This window comes from Oncorhynchus clarkii, chromosome 16 (assembly GCF_045791955.1).
Source record: "Oncorhynchus clarkii lewisi isolate Uvic-CL-2024 chromosome 16, UVic_Ocla_1.0, whole genome shotgun sequence".
Classification (NCBI taxonomy): Eukaryota; Metazoa; Chordata; class Actinopteri; order Salmoniformes; family Salmonidae; genus Oncorhynchus; species Oncorhynchus clarkii.
In genome coordinates this window covers 44,026,295-44,047,474 of record NC_092162.1, presented here as the reverse complement: position 1 = coordinate 44,047,474, position 21,180 = coordinate 44,026,295, and the positions used below count along the sequence as shown (strand labels likewise).

Genomic DNA, 21,180 nt, shown 5'->3' with positions numbered 1-21,180 from the left:
TTTTTGACAGGGGATGGCCTCACCTGTACAGATGTCTGCTCTGTCTGGATTCTTCTGTGCTGAGGAAGTAGCTGCAAACGGAGAAGACATAGTGATGCAGTCAATAGGAAACAGTCAATCAACTCCCATCTCCCAGGACCGCTGAATGTGGAGATACTGTATGTTAGTCCATCTGGTATTTATGATTTACATGCTTCACTCAACAAATTCATGGTATCAGTTGATTCGCAGACACTCTCAATAAGGGTGAATTACAGAACATGTCCAGTGATTTGAGTCTCACTTTGACTCCATTGTCTATACAGCAGAATGTACAGTATATAAATACTGTGCAGTATGAGTGTCTTGCTTGGAGGCAAACAGCCATGCCAGCCACCACATGGGCAATTACCAGCTAGCACATTTGGTTCCTTGGAAGTTGTGGGAAGGTATGTTTTTGGATTCACATTGGTTGTGGGAACGAAGCCATGAATTTCCTGACTGGTAAAACTGAACGTTTTGTAAACATTTTGTAAACGTTTTGTAAACGTTTTGAAAACAGAAGTGATCATTTCTCCTGTTCTGGGAACATATATTTTTAGGTTGCAGGGAGGTTCTAAGAACATTTTACTCTGGTTCCCTTAAAGTTTTCCTATATGTTATTTGGTGGCTTTCAAAATACTTCCGTAAAACTTTCACTGAATATTTCAATAAGACTTTTAATAACACTTCTAGCTTATTTTGAATACACTTTTCTGAATCCTCAAGCACACATAATTCCTCTCTTTTTTCTTTCTTTCTTTCTTTCTTTCTTTCTTTCTTTCTTTCTTTCTTTCTTTCTTTCTCTCTCTCTCGGGGGACCTGAGCCCTAGGACCATGCCTCAGCACTACCTGGCCTGATGACTCCTTGCTGTCCCCAGTCCACTTGGTTGTGCTGCTGCTCCAGTTTAAACTATTCTGCCTGCGGCTATGGAACCCTGACCTGTTCACTGGACGTGCTACCTGTCCCAGACCTGCTGTTTTCAGCTCTCTAGAGACAGCAGGAGTGGTAGAGATACTCTGAATGATCGGCTATGAAAAGCCAACTGACATTTACACCTGAGGTGCTGACCTGTTGCACCCTCGACCACCACTGTGATTATTATTTGACCCTGCTGGTCATCTATGAACATTTGAACATCTTGGCAATGCTCTGTTATAATCTCAACCCAGCACCGCCAGAAGAGGACTGACATAGCCTGGTTCCTCTCTAGGTTTCTTTCTAGGTTCTGGCCTTTCTAGGGAGATTTTGCTGGCCACCGTGCTTCTACACCTGCATTGCTTGCTGTTTGGGGTTTTCGGCTGGGTTTCTGTACAGCATTTTGTGACATCAGCTGATGTAAGAAGGGCTTTATAATTAAATTTGATTGATTGACGTAGAAATACATTTCCTTAGGCATTAATCATGCAAATACATGTATTTTTTTTTGTGACATGGCGTTTGTGAAATTTGAACCTATGCTCTTCTGTTCTCTATCCATGGAATTAGTCCACTGTGTTACCAGAATGGAGCTAGGGCGCATGTTTTTTACACATACAAAGCTGTTAATTTTAGTCTATTCAAACAAACCCCATTTCAAAGGAAACAAGCACTCATTAAGATCAGGTGTGGCCAATTAGTGGGCGTGGCCAACACACTTAACAAGATAGAATTTTGTTGATGCTGAGAATGGAATGTATGTTTTTAAATAACATTCTTAGAACGTTGTTACTCTGAATGTTACTAAAGTATTCTTGTGTTTTTTATGGAAAGTTTTCTTCATGTTATGAAAATTGAATTTTTTGTTAATAAATGTGAATGAATATATATATATGTCTATATATATATTTTTTTTTTACATTCCCAGAATGTATAACATTCTCGGAACAATTTGAGAACATGACTTTAACAGAACCATTAAGAAATCTGTAGGAAACGTTATGCTGAAATACTGAAATTCCCACAGAAGAACATTGTTTCTTAACGTTCCATTAACTATTTGAGAACATTCCCAATGTCAAACCAGTTGGAGAACGTTCGTAGAACATTACCAAAATTGAAATTAAACGTAACCATGTTTGAACTTTTAAGAAGCATTCTGTTAAAGTAAATGAAATACCAAAATCTAATTTTCATTAAATGTGCAGAAAATGTTCTACAGCCAAGCAACTATTCTGCACCATTCCCAGAAAGTTGTGGGAATGTTGTATGCTAAACAACCATAGGACAACCACGCTCTCACCAAGCTCTAAGAAACAAATGGTTCTCAGAACGTTATGTGCTAGCTGGGTTGGGACTTTGTGCAACCATCTGGCTACACCTTCCGGTTCCCATCATGCTCCATGAGGATGATGCTAGCACACACACACGCACATGCACACACACTACACCTCAATTTGTCTAAGCATGAAGGACTTGTGCCCCGAGCCTGGTACTGACAGAATAAAACAGTGGACCGCTCAGTCGAAGACCATCTAATCCTGTCTTGTTCAGTATCAGCTGACTTGATCTGAGCGAAAACAAAGCCAGATCTGTTTTAAGTGAATACTACATGTTCTCTTTAACTTAGATCCATGAACTTTTAGGGATCATGGGCTAGTTCTTTCAAATTGCAATAATACCCGTGTGTGTTTTTCTGTCCTAATCATCGTTCTACAACCGTAGCCTACTTGCAGGTTTGGGTAAGTTACTTTCTAAATATAATCTATTACAGTCACTAGTTAGTTACCTGAACACATTTTTTTTCAGTGATGTAACTTTTGGATTACCAAAAGTCAGTAACATAATCTGATTACTTTCAGTTACTTTTGATTATTTTCCCCTTAAGAGGCATTAGAAGGAGACAAAAAGGGTCTATCAAACACATTTGGTGTATTATAGACTCGCTGACCACAATGCTGAATTGAATGTCATTGAGAAAACAGAAAAGTGTCATATTGTATTTTTTTTAGCAAACATCCTTTCTAAATGTAAAAGTAATCCAAGTAATCATCTAGTTTTTCAAAAGCATATGTAATCTCATAAAAATATGTTTGCTTGTAATGTAACTGATTAGTTACATAAAAAATAAGACGATTACATGTAACTAACAACATGTAATCAGTTACTCCCCAACAGTGCCTACTTCTCACTTCTAATCATGCAAAGCAAATAAATATAAACCCATATCGTTTTAATGATAATTTCTCAGAATGGAATACTTTGCTCCAGCATTTAACTATGCCTGTATAAAATGTTAAATAGATGTGGGTTGATTCTAGCATCAAATTGCAGAGGCTCTCACATACAGCTGAAGTCGGAAGTTTACATACACTTAGGTTGGAGTCATTAAAACTTGTTTTTCAACCACTCCACAAATTTCTTGTTAACAAACTATAGTTTTGGCCAATCGGTTAGGATATCTACTTTGTGCATGACACAATACATTTTTCTAACAATTGTTTACAGACAGATTATTTCACTTGTAATTCACTGTGTCACAATTGCAGTGGGTGAGAAGTTTACATACACTAAGTTGACTGTGGCTTGGAAAATTCCAGAAAATGATGTCATGGCTTTTGAAGCTTCTATTGACATCATTTGAGTCATTTGGAGGTGTACCTGTGGATGTATTTCAAGGCCTACCTTCAAACTCAATGCCTCTTTGTTTAACATCATAGGAAAATAAAAATACATCAGCCAAGACCTTAGAAAAATAATTGTAGACCTCCACAAGTCTGTTTCATCCTTGGGAGCAATTTCCAAACGCCTGAAGGTACCACGTTCATCTATACAAACAATTGTACGCAAGTATAAACACCATGGGTCCACGCAGCCATCATACAGCTCAGGAAGGAGACGCGTTCTGTCTCCTAGAGATTAATGTACTTTGGAGCGAAAAGTGCAAATCAATTCAGATCAACAGCAAAGGACCCTGTGAAGATGCTGGAGGAAACATGTACAAAAGTATCTATATCCACAGTAAAACGAGTCCTATATCGACATAATCTGAAAGGCCGCTCAGCAAGGAAGAAGCCACTGCTACAAAACCACCATAAAAAAGCCAGACTGCGGTTTGCAACTGCACATGGAGACAAAGATCGTACTTTTTGGAGAAATGTTTTGAAACAAAAAAAAATCTGTTTTGGCAATAATGACCATCGTTATTTTGGGCGGGAAAAGGGGGAGGCTTGCAACCAGAAGAACACCATCCCAACCGTGAAGCATGGGGGGAGGAAGCATCATGTTGTGGGGGTGCTTTGCTGCAGGAGGGACTGGTGCACTTCACAAAATAGATGGCATCATGAGGGAGTCAAATTATGTTTATATATTGAAGCAACATCAAGACGTCAGTCAGGAAGTTAAAGCTTGGTCGCAAATGGGTCTTCCAAATGGACAATGACCCCAAGCATACTTACAAAGTTGTGGCAAAATGGCTTAAGCACAACAAAGTCAAGGTGTTGGAGTGGCCATCACAAAGCCCTGACCTCAATCCCAAAGAACATTTGTGGGCAGAACTGAAAAAGCGTGTGCGAGCAAGGATGTCTACAAACCTGACTCGTTTACACCAGCTCTGTCAGGAGGAATGGGCCAAAATTCACCCAACTAATTGTGGGAAGCTTGTGGAAGGCTACCCGAAACGTTTGACCCAAGTTAAACAATTTAAAGGCAATGCTACCAAATACCAATTGAGTGTATGTAAACTTCTGACCCACTGGGAATATGATGAAAGAAATAGAAGCTGAAATAAATCATTCTCTCTACTATTATTCTGACATTTCACATTCTTAAAATAGAGTGGTGATCCTAACTGACCTAAAACAGGGAATTTTTACTCGGATTAAATGCCAGGAATTGTGGAAAAACAGAGTTACATTTTTTTGCGCTAAGGTGTATGTAAACTTCTGACTGTACATATTATGCTATGTAGCATCACACACAGGGGCTCTCACATACATTTTGCCGTTGTCCTCGTCCAGGGCACACAGCACAGTGACATCCCAGTTCCCGGACGTCAGAAAGCGAGGAGGGGCAGAGGGGATGGCAGGCTGTGTCACATTGGAGGAGAGAGAAAGAGAGGGGGATGAATACAGAAACAGACAGACTGCCAGTGGAGAGGAGATGCCGAGAATAACATTGTCAGCGGAATGTAGAGTCATTCAGACACACGCAATTCAGATACATAGTCACATATACCTAAAATAATCACTGCCTAGACAAGACTTCAGTTCTCTGCTATTAAAATCTGTATAATCACATACTGTTGTTGTATGTCACCCTGTTGAAGGCTTAACAAGCAGTCTGACGTTAAACCATTGGAGGATGACACAGAGGTGTTAAACTTTATTGCCCTCACACTGACCTGCGCAGGGAGACTGGCAATGTGGCGGAACTCCCCTCGGGCACCCTGCTTGGCTGGCAGTGTCAAATAAAACCAAGAGCCATCGGATGAAAACAATGGCACCTCCTGTTGGACAAATGAGTCAGGCATGGTCAACAATAACAATCCAGGAAATATCACAAATGGGTCGATTGAGACTGTATCAGGGGTACCAGTTTCAATGAGTAGCAGATTTTGGGAAATAAGTGACGCCTACCTGTCGTTGGTTTTGCATTAAGTCCATGACCATAGTGTGTTTCTGTGGAATTAAAACAGAGATACAAAATAAAGAAAATGTATCAACATAATTAAGCAGCCAATGTTAATATTGTAATCAGTCCATAAGGACTGGTTGGAGAGAGATGGTAGAGAAATGCTGCAGCGTGTCATTGGAAATTCATCACAGGAAGTATAATTGACCTTATTTAAGCTGGAAGGAAGAGATATGGTGGCTTAAGAAAATCAATCCAAACCCCCCAGTGTGTAAAGGAGATGAAAATGCTATAAAAGTAATGCATGGCAGCAGAGCGAGGAGACCCTATTGAATTACTGTGAAATAACCTTTGACCTCTCACCTCTGAACATGCCCCTGTGGTAGCCTCACACACACAGAGCTCTGATTGGTTCTGGGCCCGGTTCAACCAACGCACCACCAGACGAGTGCTGCTGATCCACTTCACCATGGAGATGTAGCTGTCTCTAGGGAGACATTTGAAGAAATAAAATACAAGAAAATAACGTTTCTTGGACAGTAAAATAAAATATAAACGTTAACAACATTAGTCCTTAGTTGAGCTACAGTATGAAGTTATATTTTGGAGATGGTACCTGGCCCTGAGAGAGTCTGGAGGGATCATCTCTAGAGTGTGAGCTGGACCATAGAGATTCACCACAAAAAGGCTGACTGTGGGGATAGTGGAGCCAGCCTGTTCACACAGACACACAGGTTCAGACTATTACATTAGTATAACATTAGTTAGATGACATGACAGTCTTGGAGCTTTTACACATTGCATTATTGGTTAATTATATATTTTAAAATCAGTGTTTACCTTAGGGTAAGGAAAGAAAACATTGGAGGGATAGACTCCACCCAGGAAGTAAGGTATCTCCATTAAGGGTGTGGCAGAGTTGTTGATGGTGAAGTATGCCAAGCGAGCGCCATCTTTGGACCACCAGTGGGCAGAGTAAGTCAAGAGCACTTCCTCTGTAAACATTTTACAAGAGAACAAAGCAATCAGTTTCAATACACATTTGTTACTGATGGAAGTCCAAATGTTACACATTGCCAATAGTGCAAACAATGTATCAAAGTCATATATTATCTGCAATACCATACATCTCAGGGAACAGCTTTCAAAACGACAAACCTCATTTTGCAAACAGTTGGCAATTTTGGAACAGTTGGCAACAGTTGTCAATCAATGGCTATGATAGAGATAGGTTAAAGGAAAACTCCACCCAAAAACAATATTTTGGTCTTTGTTTCATTACTCCATTGTTGACATAGTCCCGAAATGTTTTGCTTGTCAGCACTCAAGTTTTCAAGATATGCGACTTTCAAAACACAGAAATCATGCAAAACGCAGCATCATACGCAGCAAAATGCATCATACAGGGATGAGTTCTGTATTTTGAAAGTTACTTATCTTAAAAACTTGAGTGCTGACAAGCAAAACCATGGACTACTTAAACAAATAGAGTTGTTTTCCTTTAAGGTGTTAATGGATGTTGCTGCAGTATCTCTTACCCTCATACATCCAGTCGGATAGACCATTGACCACCAGCCCCTCTCTGCCTGTGGATGTGAGGCGTAGGGGCTTACTGGTCATGGCTGGCTGGTAGTAGATATCTCCTTCAAACACATAGGCCTGGCAGCAACAGAGAGACAGTACTAATCCATTATCAAAGCAAGCAGATAGAGAGCTCAGTGTTGGCTGGCTGAATCAAACGTCCTGTTGACTCCAAGTGGGAATTCATCAGCCAGCCAAGTTAGAGGCCAATACATCTCAGCTTGCCACTGACTGAATGTGTTGAAGTGCCATTGGAACACAAACATTGCACTGAAAACACTTTACATTCATAACACATAATCATCCAATATTAATCTGCAACAAACACTGACATGTTGTTTTTTAATCATTATAACTCCAATATTAAACACAGATAAATAGAGGTGTTATAGATTTGTTGTGGTGTTAAACACATTTCCAGTCCACCAGACACTGTTGAGGTGGGATGCAGAATGAGTGAGAGCTGCTGCCTTACCAGCTGGTTCCCTTGCGGTCCCCAGGCTGCGTACTGTATCCCTGCCTTCTCCCCTGCTGGAGAGTTAAGCTCCAGCAGATCCCTGGGACAAACACAGAATCCCTCCATTAGAAACGAATGGCCTCTCTAAAGCCACTAGTGGATAACGGAGTAGAACGTAGATCCGTCCATGCCTGTTCATAAGCATTTGATAGGTATCGTAAAAAAGACAAGATGCAAATGCAAAACCATACAGAGATTGAGGTCGGTTCATGCAATGGATCAATACCTCTTTCAATGCATTGGAACAGCACTATGTTCTTCCAAAAACAGGCAGGCATCTTGTAACAAGACATAACCAGGCATTTCATTTTTTGTAAAATGAGCAGATCCTTCTGAATTTCTTTGAGAGGCCTTGATGCCCCTCACAAGGCCCAGGCTTTCATCCACAGATACAGGGGAGCTCTTGTTTACTGGTGAGCCAGCAGGTAGGAGGAATCTCTGGCTGTCAATTTCCCAGCTTACTCTGATAGTTTAAAGTCAGCGAGGACAATGTTAAGAGTAATGGATATGTCTGACATAACAGATGACGTTCAGATGAAAAGAGACACACTTGGAGGTGCTTGGTCAGTCGAGGCCAGGGCCCGCTTGCGTTGGCAATACACATGCCCAGTGCAGCCCATGCATTAGCATTCACGGATCTACAGTACCTACCCATTAGCCACATTGTAGATGGCATAGGATGCTGTAAAGGACTGAGAGAAAATCTGTTGGAGGTAGAGGACATGATGGGCACAGTGGTCCAGAGTTACTCAAGAACACACTCAATCTCAAGCACAGACACACGCATTACAGTTAGACCATAGGACAATCCAATTAAGTAAATAAACGGCCAACAATTCCATCAATCACATTGCATTGTCGCAAACATCAGTTCTAACTACCCAGTCAAACAGCGCAAACAATGATAACTTAGTCTCTCCTGACAGAGAATAGGAGACATTAGAGGAATAATGTCATGTGAGGATGTGAAAGATAGGGAGTATGTCTTTCTCTAACCCCTAAGTAACATAAGTACAGCCAATATCCCTCAGATTGAAAAAGATCCAGAGTGGTAACTCATCTTGACAAGTGAGCAGCTCGGCAGGCTGAAGAGGACACTCCATTTCTAAAACAAAGACTTGAAGTGTGTTGTTTGCCCACTAGTTTCTGAAAGAAGCCAAAGGAAAAGCCTGGGAAAGCGTGTCCCTAATGTAATTGAATGTCACGTCTCCAGTAGCATACTTAACAGTGCAATTGGATTACTTCCCATATTGTTGGTCCTCTAAACCGAGAAACACAGAGAGGCAAAGGAGCATGACTGTAAAGAGAAGGGCTATGTTTCACACCAGAAAATGTCACCCTGAGAGAGAAAGGTCCCTTTCATTGCTTTTGAGGAAGAGGTCACTGCACCCAAAACAAAACATAATGACAACAGAAAACAGTTAGATCTGAAGAAAACTGAGGCACCGAGGTAAAGGATGAGGGTCTGAGCCAGAGGAGTTCACGGCTATTTAACAGGTCACAGAGCGAGCAGTGTGGTGGCAGTGTAACGAGACGAGTCCCTCCCGCTGGGTGGAGGGGTGTCGCCTTATCATTCCGCACTCTGGTTAATTAGCTCTTTAGGAACTGTCAACAAAATAGACACAGGTGTGGCTCATCATTTATCATTAGGGGAGGGAAGAAGGATACTGAGTGCGAGGAGGGGACTGTGTGCGTACGTGTGTGGGTGTGTTTGTGTGTGGCCTTGCGTGGGTGCGCATGTGTGCGTGCGTCTGTCTCAGTGTGTGTGTGTGGGTGCATGTCTGAGAGCGTGCGTGTGTGTTACAGTTCCTGTGTGTGTTCGTGGGCATGGGCCTTTGCGTGCATGTATCTGTGCTCACCCTTGCGTGTCTAAGAGAAAGGGAATGAATTGTAATGTGGCCGTTAAGTAGGTAAGTCATAAATCTTTCCCCAGTGTTCCGCCAGATTGTTCTTCTGGCGGATTGCCCCCCCCCCCCATGACTTTACCCCAAATGGAGGAGCCACACTGTAAACAGACGAGACCAGCGTGTGTGGGCTCACTTGGGACCTGGCGACAATGGGACAGTAATGAGATTACAACGGTCCTTGAATGAGGCGAGATATTGGTAGGTATTGTTGCGCTGCACTAGGGTCATTCCATCAATTAGGTACCTTTTGAGAAGTGTAACTTGATTATTATTATTTTTTTAAGTTAGATTGTACAACATTGTAACATTATGTCATAGAGAGCACATGTTGAACTTCATGAAAAACACTTTCCCCTCTCAAGAGGTTAGCTCCATTGGAATCAGGCGTCCCACAGCAAAACAAGCTGAGATTCACTTATTTCATTCATCTGCTTGGACTGTCCTCATATTTAGCCTCGCAATGAAGTGTTGGACATTTTCTTTTCAGGACAACCTGGGCTGCAAGTAGAACACAAATGAATTTGACATAAACAGTTGCATGCACAAGTTTTATTGATAAACGTCAATAAAAACAAATTGGTCTGCCAAGCAAAAACCTGATAAAAAAATGTATTTATATGAATGCTGTAAGAAGAAAAATGGTTTGCTCAATGGGAAATTAATATCCAACTAGTCAGTGACAACTGTGTGGAGTTTGACGTTTGAGACAGCAACTATTTGAGCTTATTACAGTATTATAGACACTATGTCCCGGGATTTCCTACGATGTTCTGTGTAGAAGAACCCCTTAACCTTCTAGCGACTCTTGTGCGGCTTGGGAGTGTCATAGAGCAAAATATGTGCGTGTTTGCAAGAGTCTCTGCTTTTCATAGATAGGTCACATCAGTTTGTAACTAAAACTGTTCTTACTTTACAGATGTTTTTGTGAGAAGAAAATGTGTTTGGGATCCGCCCTTGTCTCATAAACATTGCTCTAACTCAGTTAATCACACCAATTAATAAAAGAAAATAACACGTTATTGGTCGCATACATGTATTTATCAGATGTTATTGTGGGTGGAGAACAATGTATCAGCGGATGCAACAGATGTCGACGGATCCAGGAGGTGAGAAGTCCAAAACGTGCCGGCATTACCGTGGGACCAACAAATGACTATATGGTAAGTGCCTATTAAGCCCGTTACAGGGTTGACCGTTACAGGGTTGTCAATTTCATCTTAAATCAACCATAAATCCACTTGTAGTTCAAACATTTCTAGCCTGTCTATCTATGGGGTAACAGGGTTGTTGCGATTTGTTCGACTCGCTCAGTTTTCCACCAGGAAACACCAGAAAATGGCCATAAAGAGCAGAACCAGCTCACCTGCTTTTACATTATGATTTGACTATTAGATGTCCAATGTTCCTTTGGATTCTTTTTAGAGTGTGCAAAGCTGTCATCAAGGCAAAGGGTGGCTATTTTGAAGAATCTCAAATATAAAACATATTTTGATTTTATTGAACACATTTTTGGTAACTACATGAATCTATATGTGTTATTTCATAGTTTTGATGTCTTCACTATTATTCTACAATGTAGAAAATAGTAAAAAAATCCTTGTCTGAGTAGGTGTTCTAAAACTTTTGACCGGTAGTGTATGTGAATCACTAATCACATGAAATAAATAATAATCTTCAGAAATGACGTTCTCAAAACAGCAAAATAACGAGGGCTTAACGATGAAGGTGAAAAATTTGAGAAATCAAATTCTTAGAGAAATCTTCCTAGAATTCACAGAGGGTTCACTGAGGGTCATGTCAAAATGCTGCATTTTGTCACTGTAGTAAGTCTTTACTCATAAAACAAATCTGAGTTATTGAATTCTCTATGTGGTCTAGATTAAGGGGACTTAATTTAATATAACAAGCTTTTAAAATGCAATATTGGTGCACAATTTCTACTTTAAATATCAAAGGGAAGCAAAAGGGACTAATTTTGTGGAATGACCCAGTACACACAATACAGGGATAATAGATTTCTTCCCCCAGCCCATTGTTAGTACTAAACCTGCATTTCTCTCTGGTAGTGCCTCAATATGCTGTATTTGATACAAGCACTTCATTGTCTGTAACTGCAGAGCAGACCAAACCCTCCAGTTGTATTTCCTTTCTTTCTAAATTGCACAGTCTTGGCAGTTTCCACCTGTCTGGCTCTGGCTGCATTTCCTCATCCCTTCCACTCTATCTCCATCCATCCTCTCCTTCCCCTCTTTTTGTGTCAAACAAAGGGAACAACTCTCACAAGCACTGACGCAAACACACGCATGCATCAACGCACCCACGCAGACACGCAAACACACACATTTATCAGACTATTGGTCATGTTGAGGAGAGATTGAAACCTCTGCTACACAGGAGGTTTGAATTTGCTCTCTCCCTTATGCCCCCCTCCCCCGCCACCCGTACTTCTAACTATACCACCTCTCTCAAAATCTATTTATTTTTCGCCCACTAGGCACAAACCTCCCCAAAGCCTCACAGCTAATATGAAATCCAGGGGAGAAGCCTTTCAACTTAACACACAGCCCACTCATCCATTTCCCACCACTGCAGCCCTCTCCTCTAAGCATCCATCCCACTCATTCTTTTACACCCCTTCTGATTGATTTCGATTGGACAGGGTGATCTAGGGGCGAATGGTGCGTATCAAATATTTGTTCTCCCCCTATTGCTACTGCGTCTCTCTCTCTCTCTTCTCTCCCTCTCTTCTCTCTCTCTCTCCCTCCCACCCTGCCTCTCTCTATCTCTCTGTCTCACTCTGCCATTCTCAGCGGCACACCGCTCCTCTCCCCAACAAGAAAGCCTGTGCTTGCGGGCAAACGGCTATTGTCAGCAGAAAACCCCTAGAGATAGAGAGAAAAAAGCGAGGTGGACATAGATAGAAAGAGTGAGGGAGTGAGAGACAGGCAAAGCAAAAAGAGAGGGAAAGACGGATCTTGTCGCAACCTGATCTGTTTCACCTGTCTTGTGCTTGTCTCCACCCTCCACCAGGTGTCTCCCATTTTTCCCGTTATCTCCTGTGGATTTATACCTGCGTTTTCTGTTTGTCTGTATCCTGTTCGTCTTGTTTCTGTCAGGTCTTACCAGCGTGATTCCCAGGTCTCCTGTTCTCACGTTTTTGTTTTCTAGTCTTCCCGGTTCGGACCTTTCTGCTTGTCCTGAGCCTGCCTGCCATCCTGTACCTGCCTGACTCTGACCTGCTTTAACAACCTCTGCCTGCCCTCGACCTGCCTTTTGCCTGCCCCTTTCGAATACTAAATATTCTGAGAATCAAACTGCCTCCTGTGTCTGCATCTGGGTCTCATCCTCGTGATAGATCTGACTCCATTTAATATTATAGTAAAACCAGGTGCAACCAAGTATTATGTGTTTAGCTAACTAAGATCAAGAAATGGTCATGAGAAGCGAACGCAAAACTCAAGTATTATTTAAGAACTGAATTATACCATTATACAAGGCATAACGCTCAAGCTACAAAGCATTATGAGAGAGAGAGAAGAGAAGTCATAGCTTGAAAGGCCATGTCCCAAGAGTCCATGGGGTGGAGAGAGTATCTCACCAGCGCAGGTCAGGAACAAAGAAGAAAAAGGCAATGAATCTGATGCCCCTTTGTAACATCTGAGCTGTTGACCAATGGCATTACTCTAAAGTTAACCTCCAATCAGATATCAGACCTACAGGATGTAAAGACAACAGAACATCTGCTTCTCAAAGGTGACACGAGAGGGTTGGAGAGCAACACAGAGAAGGCTGAATTACTAAGACAACACAAAGGAAATCCTTGCATACAGTGTAGAGTCACTTTGGGAGCTGGGCCGCCCTACAAAAGCTATATGGTATGATCGTAAACTACTAAATAAGAAAACTTAGGAGAGCAGATCCTAGAGCAGAGTGAAAGAGAGAGGGAGAGAGAGAGAGAGAGAGAAAGAAAGAAAGAAAGAAAGAAAGAAAGAAAGAAAGAAAGGGAGGAAGAGGGAGAGGGGGAGAGAGAGGATGAGGGAGAGAGAGAGCAGATCCTATACACTCTTTAATAAGGTGGAAATTGTGCTGAAGGCACCCCCCCCGCCCCCATTACCCGTATATTACACCTCTTGCTCCCTCCTTTGGGGAAACAGGAAGCTATTTATTAAGCGACTGGATATTTACAGAAGGAAAGGGTCGGCGGGGGAAACAGGGAAAGCTATTACAAGGGAAAGAGAGATGAGAAAATGCATGTGTTATTAGAGTTGTTTGTTATGCTGGGGTTTGCCTCAAACCACCTGCAATTGTGCATTATACATTAGACTCTAGTATAAGCTCCTCATTAACATTCCCCACCAAACCAGCAGGGCGATTTCATTACTGCATGCAGCTCCAACTTTAACACCCCATCTCCCTCATCACATCTCTGCCTCCCCCTCGCCGCACACTGCTATCTACATCAAACTGATCCCTCTCTCTCAGCCATCTAATTCCCTCCATTCTTCTACACCACTTCCCCCATAATTACCTAGTCTGAATATTCCCCATACATTTTGCCCGTGATTTGACTATTGGCTGTGTCTGAATAGCATGTAAAACATGTAAAACAACAGAACAACAAATCTGTCGACAAATCTGTCGTTCTGCCCCTGAACAGGCAGTTAACCCACTGTTCCTAGGCCGTCATTGAAAATAAGAATTTGTTCTTAACTGACTTGCCTAGTTAAATAAAGGTAAAAAAAAATCAAATTTAAGACTGCTGCAGTACTGTAGTAGCATCACTAGTTCTCTATTTTAAAAAGCGCATTCACACATAGGAGGACCCTGTACCGGGAAGAATCTACTTTCACCCTGCTCCCACCTAATCTCTCTCTCTCTCTCCCTCTCTCTCGCTCTCTCTCTCGCTCGCTTTCTCTCTCTCCCTCTCGCTCTCTCTCTCTCTCTCTCGCTCTCTCTCTCTCGCTCTCTTTCTCGCTCTCTCTAACTGTTTCATAAGGGACTTTCCTCCCCCTCGTTCATTCCACTGACTGTAAAGGCTGGATTAGAATGCATGTCATTATTGTACTACAGCCACCATGCTGTGCGGAAACAACAGTCGCAACAGAAACAGATTTGACTCAACTGATTTTCTCTGATGGTCTGGAATAAGCTTGTGGCGCTGCTGTGCAGAACGGTGTGCGAGTGAGTAGGAAACCACATGGCATGCAAGTTGTCTTTGGTGTCATTGGGTATTACTACGGCTGTGACTATGATAATTGATCCGAATGATTGACACTGTAAAAAATACGGGAAGAGCAAGCTATGAGCATGTTATTTGGTCAAAACAAGCATCACTCACTGGCTGAATGTTGTATGCCAACAGGACAAACCTCTTGTCTGCAGACACATGGAACTTTGTGGTCGTCAGGTCCTGGAAACACGGAATGAACAATATATCAACAACATGCATACCTCCTAAAATTAAATGATACACGTGTCAGTAACTTACTTGGATCTCATAGCCTTAACCTTCAAGAACAACATCACCTCGGGGCTCATATGGATAATGTCAGGGATTGCACTTGGAAAGCCACGGCCCTAGGTGCAGTATCCCTGCCCATATCATCCACTGAACGCTAAATACTTTTGCAGGATAGCAACAGAGATGATAAACTGGTGAGAGCCAGAGAGGAGACTTCTCCCCATCTTGACAACAGAACCCCGCGTAGCTCCTAGGCAATGACCCAGATAGGTTTTTCAGCATCGCTTTGCCAAACCAGGCACTCTTCAAAATGAGGCCCTTGCAAGAAAAATCTCTTTGAAGCCATATGTTGAGGGCTTCAACTGAACAGTGAGGGAACCAAATAGACCTCCTCTACATAGCTATATTAGAGTGAAAGTTACTAGTGCTCTTTTTTCTAAAACTACAAAAGTTTGAACAGTCATTCTGTATCCTCTCTCCATCTGGGAGACCCTGTCAGTCTATTGTCATTCGTCTGGCTGTCTCTGTAAATGAGCCAATCAATAGTGGAATAAGTCTCCTCTACTGTAGGGCCCCAGGGCCGTAACGGGCCGTTACTCACCAGGGAGCTGTTGTCCAGCAGGCTAGCTGTGAGGTTGGAGTGGAGGCTGTAGGACAGGATATGGCCCTCTCTGGTTCTGAGAGCAACCTCATTCTCTGGAAGGGACAACACAGGTCCAAGGGAAATGTGAACCTTTTAGTTGGTTCACTCGATTCCAACATGAATGGAAGTTTGCATAGGCTTCCCTACACATGTTGTATCTTCTTCCCCTCCTTCGGGGTCTCAAGGTTTATCAAATCAAATTTTATTGGTCACATACACGTGTTTAGCAAATGTTATTGCGAGTGTATTGAAATGATTGTGCTTCTAGTTCCGACAGTGATTGTGCTTCTAGTTCCGACAGCAATATCTAACATGTAATATCTAACAATTTCACAACAAAAACCTAATACACACAAATCTAAGTAAAATAATGGATAAAAATATATAAATATATGGAAAAGCAATTTCAGAGCGGCATAGACTAAGACGCAATAGATAGTATAGAATAGAATGCAGTATATACATATGAGATGAGTAATGCAAGATAAGTAAATATTATTCAAGTGACATTAAAGTTATTAAAGTATCCGGCACATACTGTAACTGTTGTTTGTTCTTAAGTTTGACAGTAACATCTCACTAAATCTCCTGATACTGAGCTTTCAGATATCAAACAGGGGCAACAGGATAATCTGGGTTAGCTCAGATAGAGCTAGAAGCTCTTACCATTCAGCCAGGTCACACAGGGGTCGTGAACTGTATACTTCTCGTTCGCCAGATCCTCCATGGTGAAACGGGATTGCAATAATAGATGAGACTCATCTTCCAGAAAGAGAGAGAGAGAGGGAGAGACAGAGAGAGAGAGAGAGAGAGAGAGAGAGAGAGAGATAATATGACATTTGAAGTGTCTCTATTCCTGTGGAACTTTTGTGAGTGTGATGTCTATTGTTCACTTTTGTTTCTTATCTATTTAATTTGCTTTTGCAATGTAATCATATGTTTCCCATGTCAATAAAGCCATTTGAATTGAATGTTGAGAGAGAGAGAGAGAGAGAGAGAGAGAGAGAGAGAGAGAGAGAGAGAGAGAGAGAGAGAGAGAGAGAGAGAGAGAAGGAATGGGAAAGTGGGAGAACGCTAATGGGGATAAACCCTCTGTTTGTGTACACCATATCCACCCAGGAATGAACATGAAGCTTGCTCTATTTCACACAGTCCAATGCACAGCTGTTCCTGGACAATAGCCTCTTCTTAGCATAGTACTGGAGTCTCTGCTTTTGTCTGAGTGTCTTTTCAATGCAGAGGAACTTTGTGTTTATCCTCGTTGGCGTGTTTTGTCCTATAGGTAATGGTATTGTTGATATGTTAGTCTGATGGAAAGCCTTGTTAGTCCGTTCCCACTCCTCCTCCCACTGCATCCTCTCACCTCCTCTCTCTCTCTCTCTCTCCCTCCCTCTCTCTCACTTCCTCTATTCTTCCACTCTCCCCCTTCACTCCATCCCTTGCCTTTATTCCCTTCTGCTCACCCTCCTGCATTCAGATTCTCTCTTTCTTTTTCTACCTTTCCTTCCCTCCCTATTCCTACTCTTCCCTCTCTCACTCTGTGTGTCCTCTTACCAGGTGTGAGCATGATGACTGAGAGGATGACCAGCGATAGAACACCCACAATCACCACCATGGCGATCGCAATTCCCTTCCAATTCCGTGGTGGACCAGTAGAAGCATGCATGTCCTGCCAAGAGAAACACACACACATAGAAACACATGCACATACACAGTGATGAGCGTTGTGACACACACACACATAGAAACACATGCACATACGCAGTGAAGAGCGTTGTGACACACACACACATAGAAACACATGCACACACACAGTGATGAGCGTTGTGACACACACACACAGCTGAGGGAGAGAACATTAGTGCTGCTTCGTTTCCGTAGTCTCACAGCGGGGTTTCTCTGTCAGACAAGCGGATCTGCTGTGCAGGCTACAGGGAGACTCTGGGGGAATAAAAGCTGCTCGAAGCCCTTCACTATGACAGCAATCTGTGTGATTTAGAGTGATTCTCCTTAAAGCAGAGCGAGAAAGTTTTCCAGTGAAAAGCTTGAAATTAATTGCAGACTATATTTTCTGTCATGGCGTAATTTCTCGATACTGACGCCTCATTTCACCTGTTACAGCTTTAATGGGGCATATGGTAGGGGTTGGGAGGGGTTTGGGAGGGGGAGGGAAGGGAAGGGAAGGGGAGGGAGGGAGGGAGGTGGAGAGAGGGGGAGGGAGGGAGGGGGAGGGAGGGAGGGAGGGAGGGGGAGGGGCGCACTTTCCATGAAAACTAGAAGACCAGGAGACAGTCTGCAAGAAAAGCATTTCTTGGAAACATCTGTATAGAAGTCTGTGGTGCAACATGATAAATCAAACAGACTTGACGGGAATTGAACAGAACGTTTAAGAACACAAGGTGAAACATAAATAAGATTGAGCATTAAAGTACAAGAAACAGCTGCCATAGGAATATTATGTCTGTATATTTTCATCAGATGCTCCTTCGAGCTCTGCTAGGAAGAGAGAGCCATGGTATCAGCAATTAAAGATAACGGCAGACGAGCTACTCTGTGATCCCTCAGAGTGTCTGCCTGTCTGAGACCGGACGCTGGAGCCCAATGCTCACTGATGTGTGAGAGCTCAATCACAGAGCAGCCATAAAGCTCGGCTTTCATTATGGCCGCCTGCCTCTGTAGCCTGGCCTTGTCCTTGGAGCCACAGAGCCATGGGCGGGCTGCTGTCCCCCATCACCATCACCTTCCTCCAGGCCTTGATGTGGCCTGGAAACAGCCATGCGGATCGCTAGTTGACAGATTGCTGATCCTCCATCCAGCCCTGTGTTACACCAACTGTCTCTGAACCGTCACTATACAGCAACTTTAGCACTCACACACACACACACTAATTTCTCCTTATGCAATGTACAATCCCCAATCTTGGTCACACATACTCAGAACCTGTATGCATACCTGAAACATGTGTGAAATGTCTCACAATGTGAAAATGGGGAGATAACGAGGAGACAACTCCTATACCTTGACTGGTTTCCAGATAGATTTTATTTTATTAGGATGCCCATTAGCCGATGCCAATGGCATCAGGTAGTCTTACTGGGGTCTGACACATACCAAAACACATCAACATGTAGTGTGCATCTATCAGTTACACATACAGTATATGTCAGTACTTACACACAACAAGTAGGTCACATGGGGGAGTGGCGTTGTGCCGTGAGTTGTTTCTTCATTTGGTTTGCTATTCACTTGCGCTACATGAGATGGAAGGGAGTTCCGTGCAATCATGGCTCTGTATAATACTGTACATTACCATGAATTTGTTCTGGACCTGGGGACTGTGAAAAGACCCCTGGTAGCATGTCTGGTGGGGTAAGTGTGTGTGTCAGGGCTGTGTGTAAATTAGACTATGCAAACCATTTGGAATTTCCAACACATTAATGTTTCTTATTGTAACGGTTCTCTTGTTGTGAAGTAGAGGCGGACCAAAACGCAGCGTGGTGGTTGTTCATTGTATTTTAATGAAGACACTATACATGAACAAACTAACGAAAACAAGAAACGTGAGAACTCAAAACAGCCCTATCTGGTGCAAACACAAAGACAGGAACAGATCACCCACAAAACACACAGTGAAACCCAGGCTACCTAAGTATGAGTCTCAATCAGAGACAACTAATGACACCTGCCTCTGATTGAGAACCATACTAGGCCGAAAACATAGAACTGCCCCAAAACATAGAAAAACAAACATAGACTGCCCACCCAACTCACGCCCTGACCATACTAAATAAATGCAAAACAAAGGAAATAGAGGTCAGAACGTGACACTTATAAAAACAAGAAGTGATGCAGTCAATCTTTTCTCAATTCTTAACCAAGAGAGACTGGAATGCATAGTATTGATATCAGCCCTATAAAGAGCTAAATGTGCCCCTCTGTTCTGTGCCAGCTGCAGCTTAACTAGGTCTTTCTTTGCAGCGTTTGACCATATAACTGGAAAATAATCAAGATAAGATAAAACTAGAGCCTACAGGACTTGCTTAGTGGAGTGTGGTGTCAAAAAAGCAGAGCATCTCTTTACCGCAGACAGACCTCTCCTCATCTTTACAAGCATTGAGTCAATATGGTTTGACCATGGCAGTTTGCAATCTAAGGTAAGACAAAGTAATTTTGTCTCCTCAACTTCCTCAATAGCCACACCATTCATTGCCAGATTCAGATGAGGTCTGGGAATTAGGAAATGATTTGTATTAAATACAATACTCTTAGTTTGACAGATGTTCAGGACCAGTTTATTACTGTTTATTACTGGCCACCCAGTCTAAAACCAACTGCAACTTTTTGTTTAGGGTTGGACTGACTTCACTACAGTAGCTGTGGTTCCTGACACGTATAGGGTTGAATCGTCAGCATACATGGACACACAGCCAATGTCTTATCTTTATTAGATCATCCTGGCTCCGGTTTCATAACACATCCATATTAAAACCACTACTTGCTGGGCCAGTAGGGACAACCCCCACCGCGGTCCAGAGAGATACCAAACCAATCCAGGCTGTAACACAACCCGGCTGTGATTGGGAGTCCGATAGGGCGGCGCACATTTGGCCCAGCGTTGTCCGGGTTTGGCCGGTGTAGCCCGCCATTGTAAATAAGAATTTGTTCTGTACTGACTTGCCTAGTTAAATAAAGGTTAATCATAATAAATTGATGTGCAGGCAAAGTCCTCCCAACCTCATTGACTGTGCTTGACTTGCTTCTTCTGGGAAGTATAAGAGTATCAGACTGGCCAATAGCTTCCACCCCCAGACCATCAGGCTGCTGAATAGCCACAAGTCAGCTAACTGCTCCCTCTGTCCCCCTCTTGCCCCCTGGACTACCTCCCCCTCCCCCCATTGCTGCTCCCCCCATGGGTATTCTACATTTACCCTGTCCCCACCTCCCAAATGGACATTTATCATTGCTACAGTTGTAAATGTGTATATATTATTATTACTATTATTATTCTAATCTCATTTTTTTTACCTGCACTTTTGGAGCTTGGAGCATAAGAATTTCACTGTACCTTGCGATTACATATGTGACCCTGTGCATGTGACTAAAAAACGAATCGAATCTAATCTAATCTAAAGCAGACACACACACGCACGCACGCACGCACGCACCCGCACGCACACACACACACACACACACACACACACACACACACACACACACACACACACACACACACACAAACACATGTCTCTAGCAGAGACACATGGTTAACCTAATTCCTTTGCTCTGATGATTCTACTATAGACAGTGTTTTGATTTCAAAGTCCTTCCCTAATGACTGCATACAACACTCTGCTAAAACATCCGCCCTAATGGGATGCACCGCGACAGGAGGCGTGGTGCATAAGGCTACACTTCCAATTAAGGCTGCATGCACCGTTGTAAGAAGATAGAGAGGGAGAACCCTGTGCATGCTGGCTGGGGGAAGAGGGAGTTTTGTCAAAG

General features: G+C 42.7%; 1 protein-coding gene across 1 annotated transcript in view; it reads right to left on the bottom strand.

The window, feature by feature from the left end:
- LOC139367629 (inactive dipeptidyl peptidase 10-like) overlaps positions 1–21,180 on the bottom strand; it is a 34,629-nt gene that overhangs the window by 8,720 nt on the left and 4,729 nt on the right. The window contains exons 2-15 of the mRNA XM_071105897.1: positions 17,233–17,347; positions 16,345–16,440; positions 15,637–15,731; positions 14,913–14,984; positions 8,319–8,371; positions 7,626–7,707; positions 7,108–7,228; positions 6,410–6,564; positions 6,186–6,283; positions 5,933–6,056; positions 5,575–5,616; positions 5,340–5,444; positions 4,934–5,025; positions 24–71 (exon numbers count right to left, since the gene is read on the bottom strand). Of these exons, the coding sequence (XP_070961998.1) occupies positions 24–71; positions 4,934–5,025; positions 5,340–5,444; positions 5,575–5,616; positions 5,933–6,056; positions 6,186–6,283; positions 6,410–6,564; positions 7,108–7,228; positions 7,626–7,707; positions 8,319–8,371; positions 14,913–14,984; positions 15,637–15,731; positions 16,345–16,440; positions 17,233–17,347 (1,298 nt within the window). The remainder of the gene's footprint in view (positions 1–23; positions 72–4,933; positions 5,026–5,339; positions 5,445–5,574; positions 5,617–5,932; positions 6,057–6,185; positions 6,284–6,409; positions 6,565–7,107; positions 7,229–7,625; positions 7,708–8,318; positions 8,372–14,912; positions 14,985–15,636; positions 15,732–16,344; positions 16,441–17,232; positions 17,348–21,180) is intronic.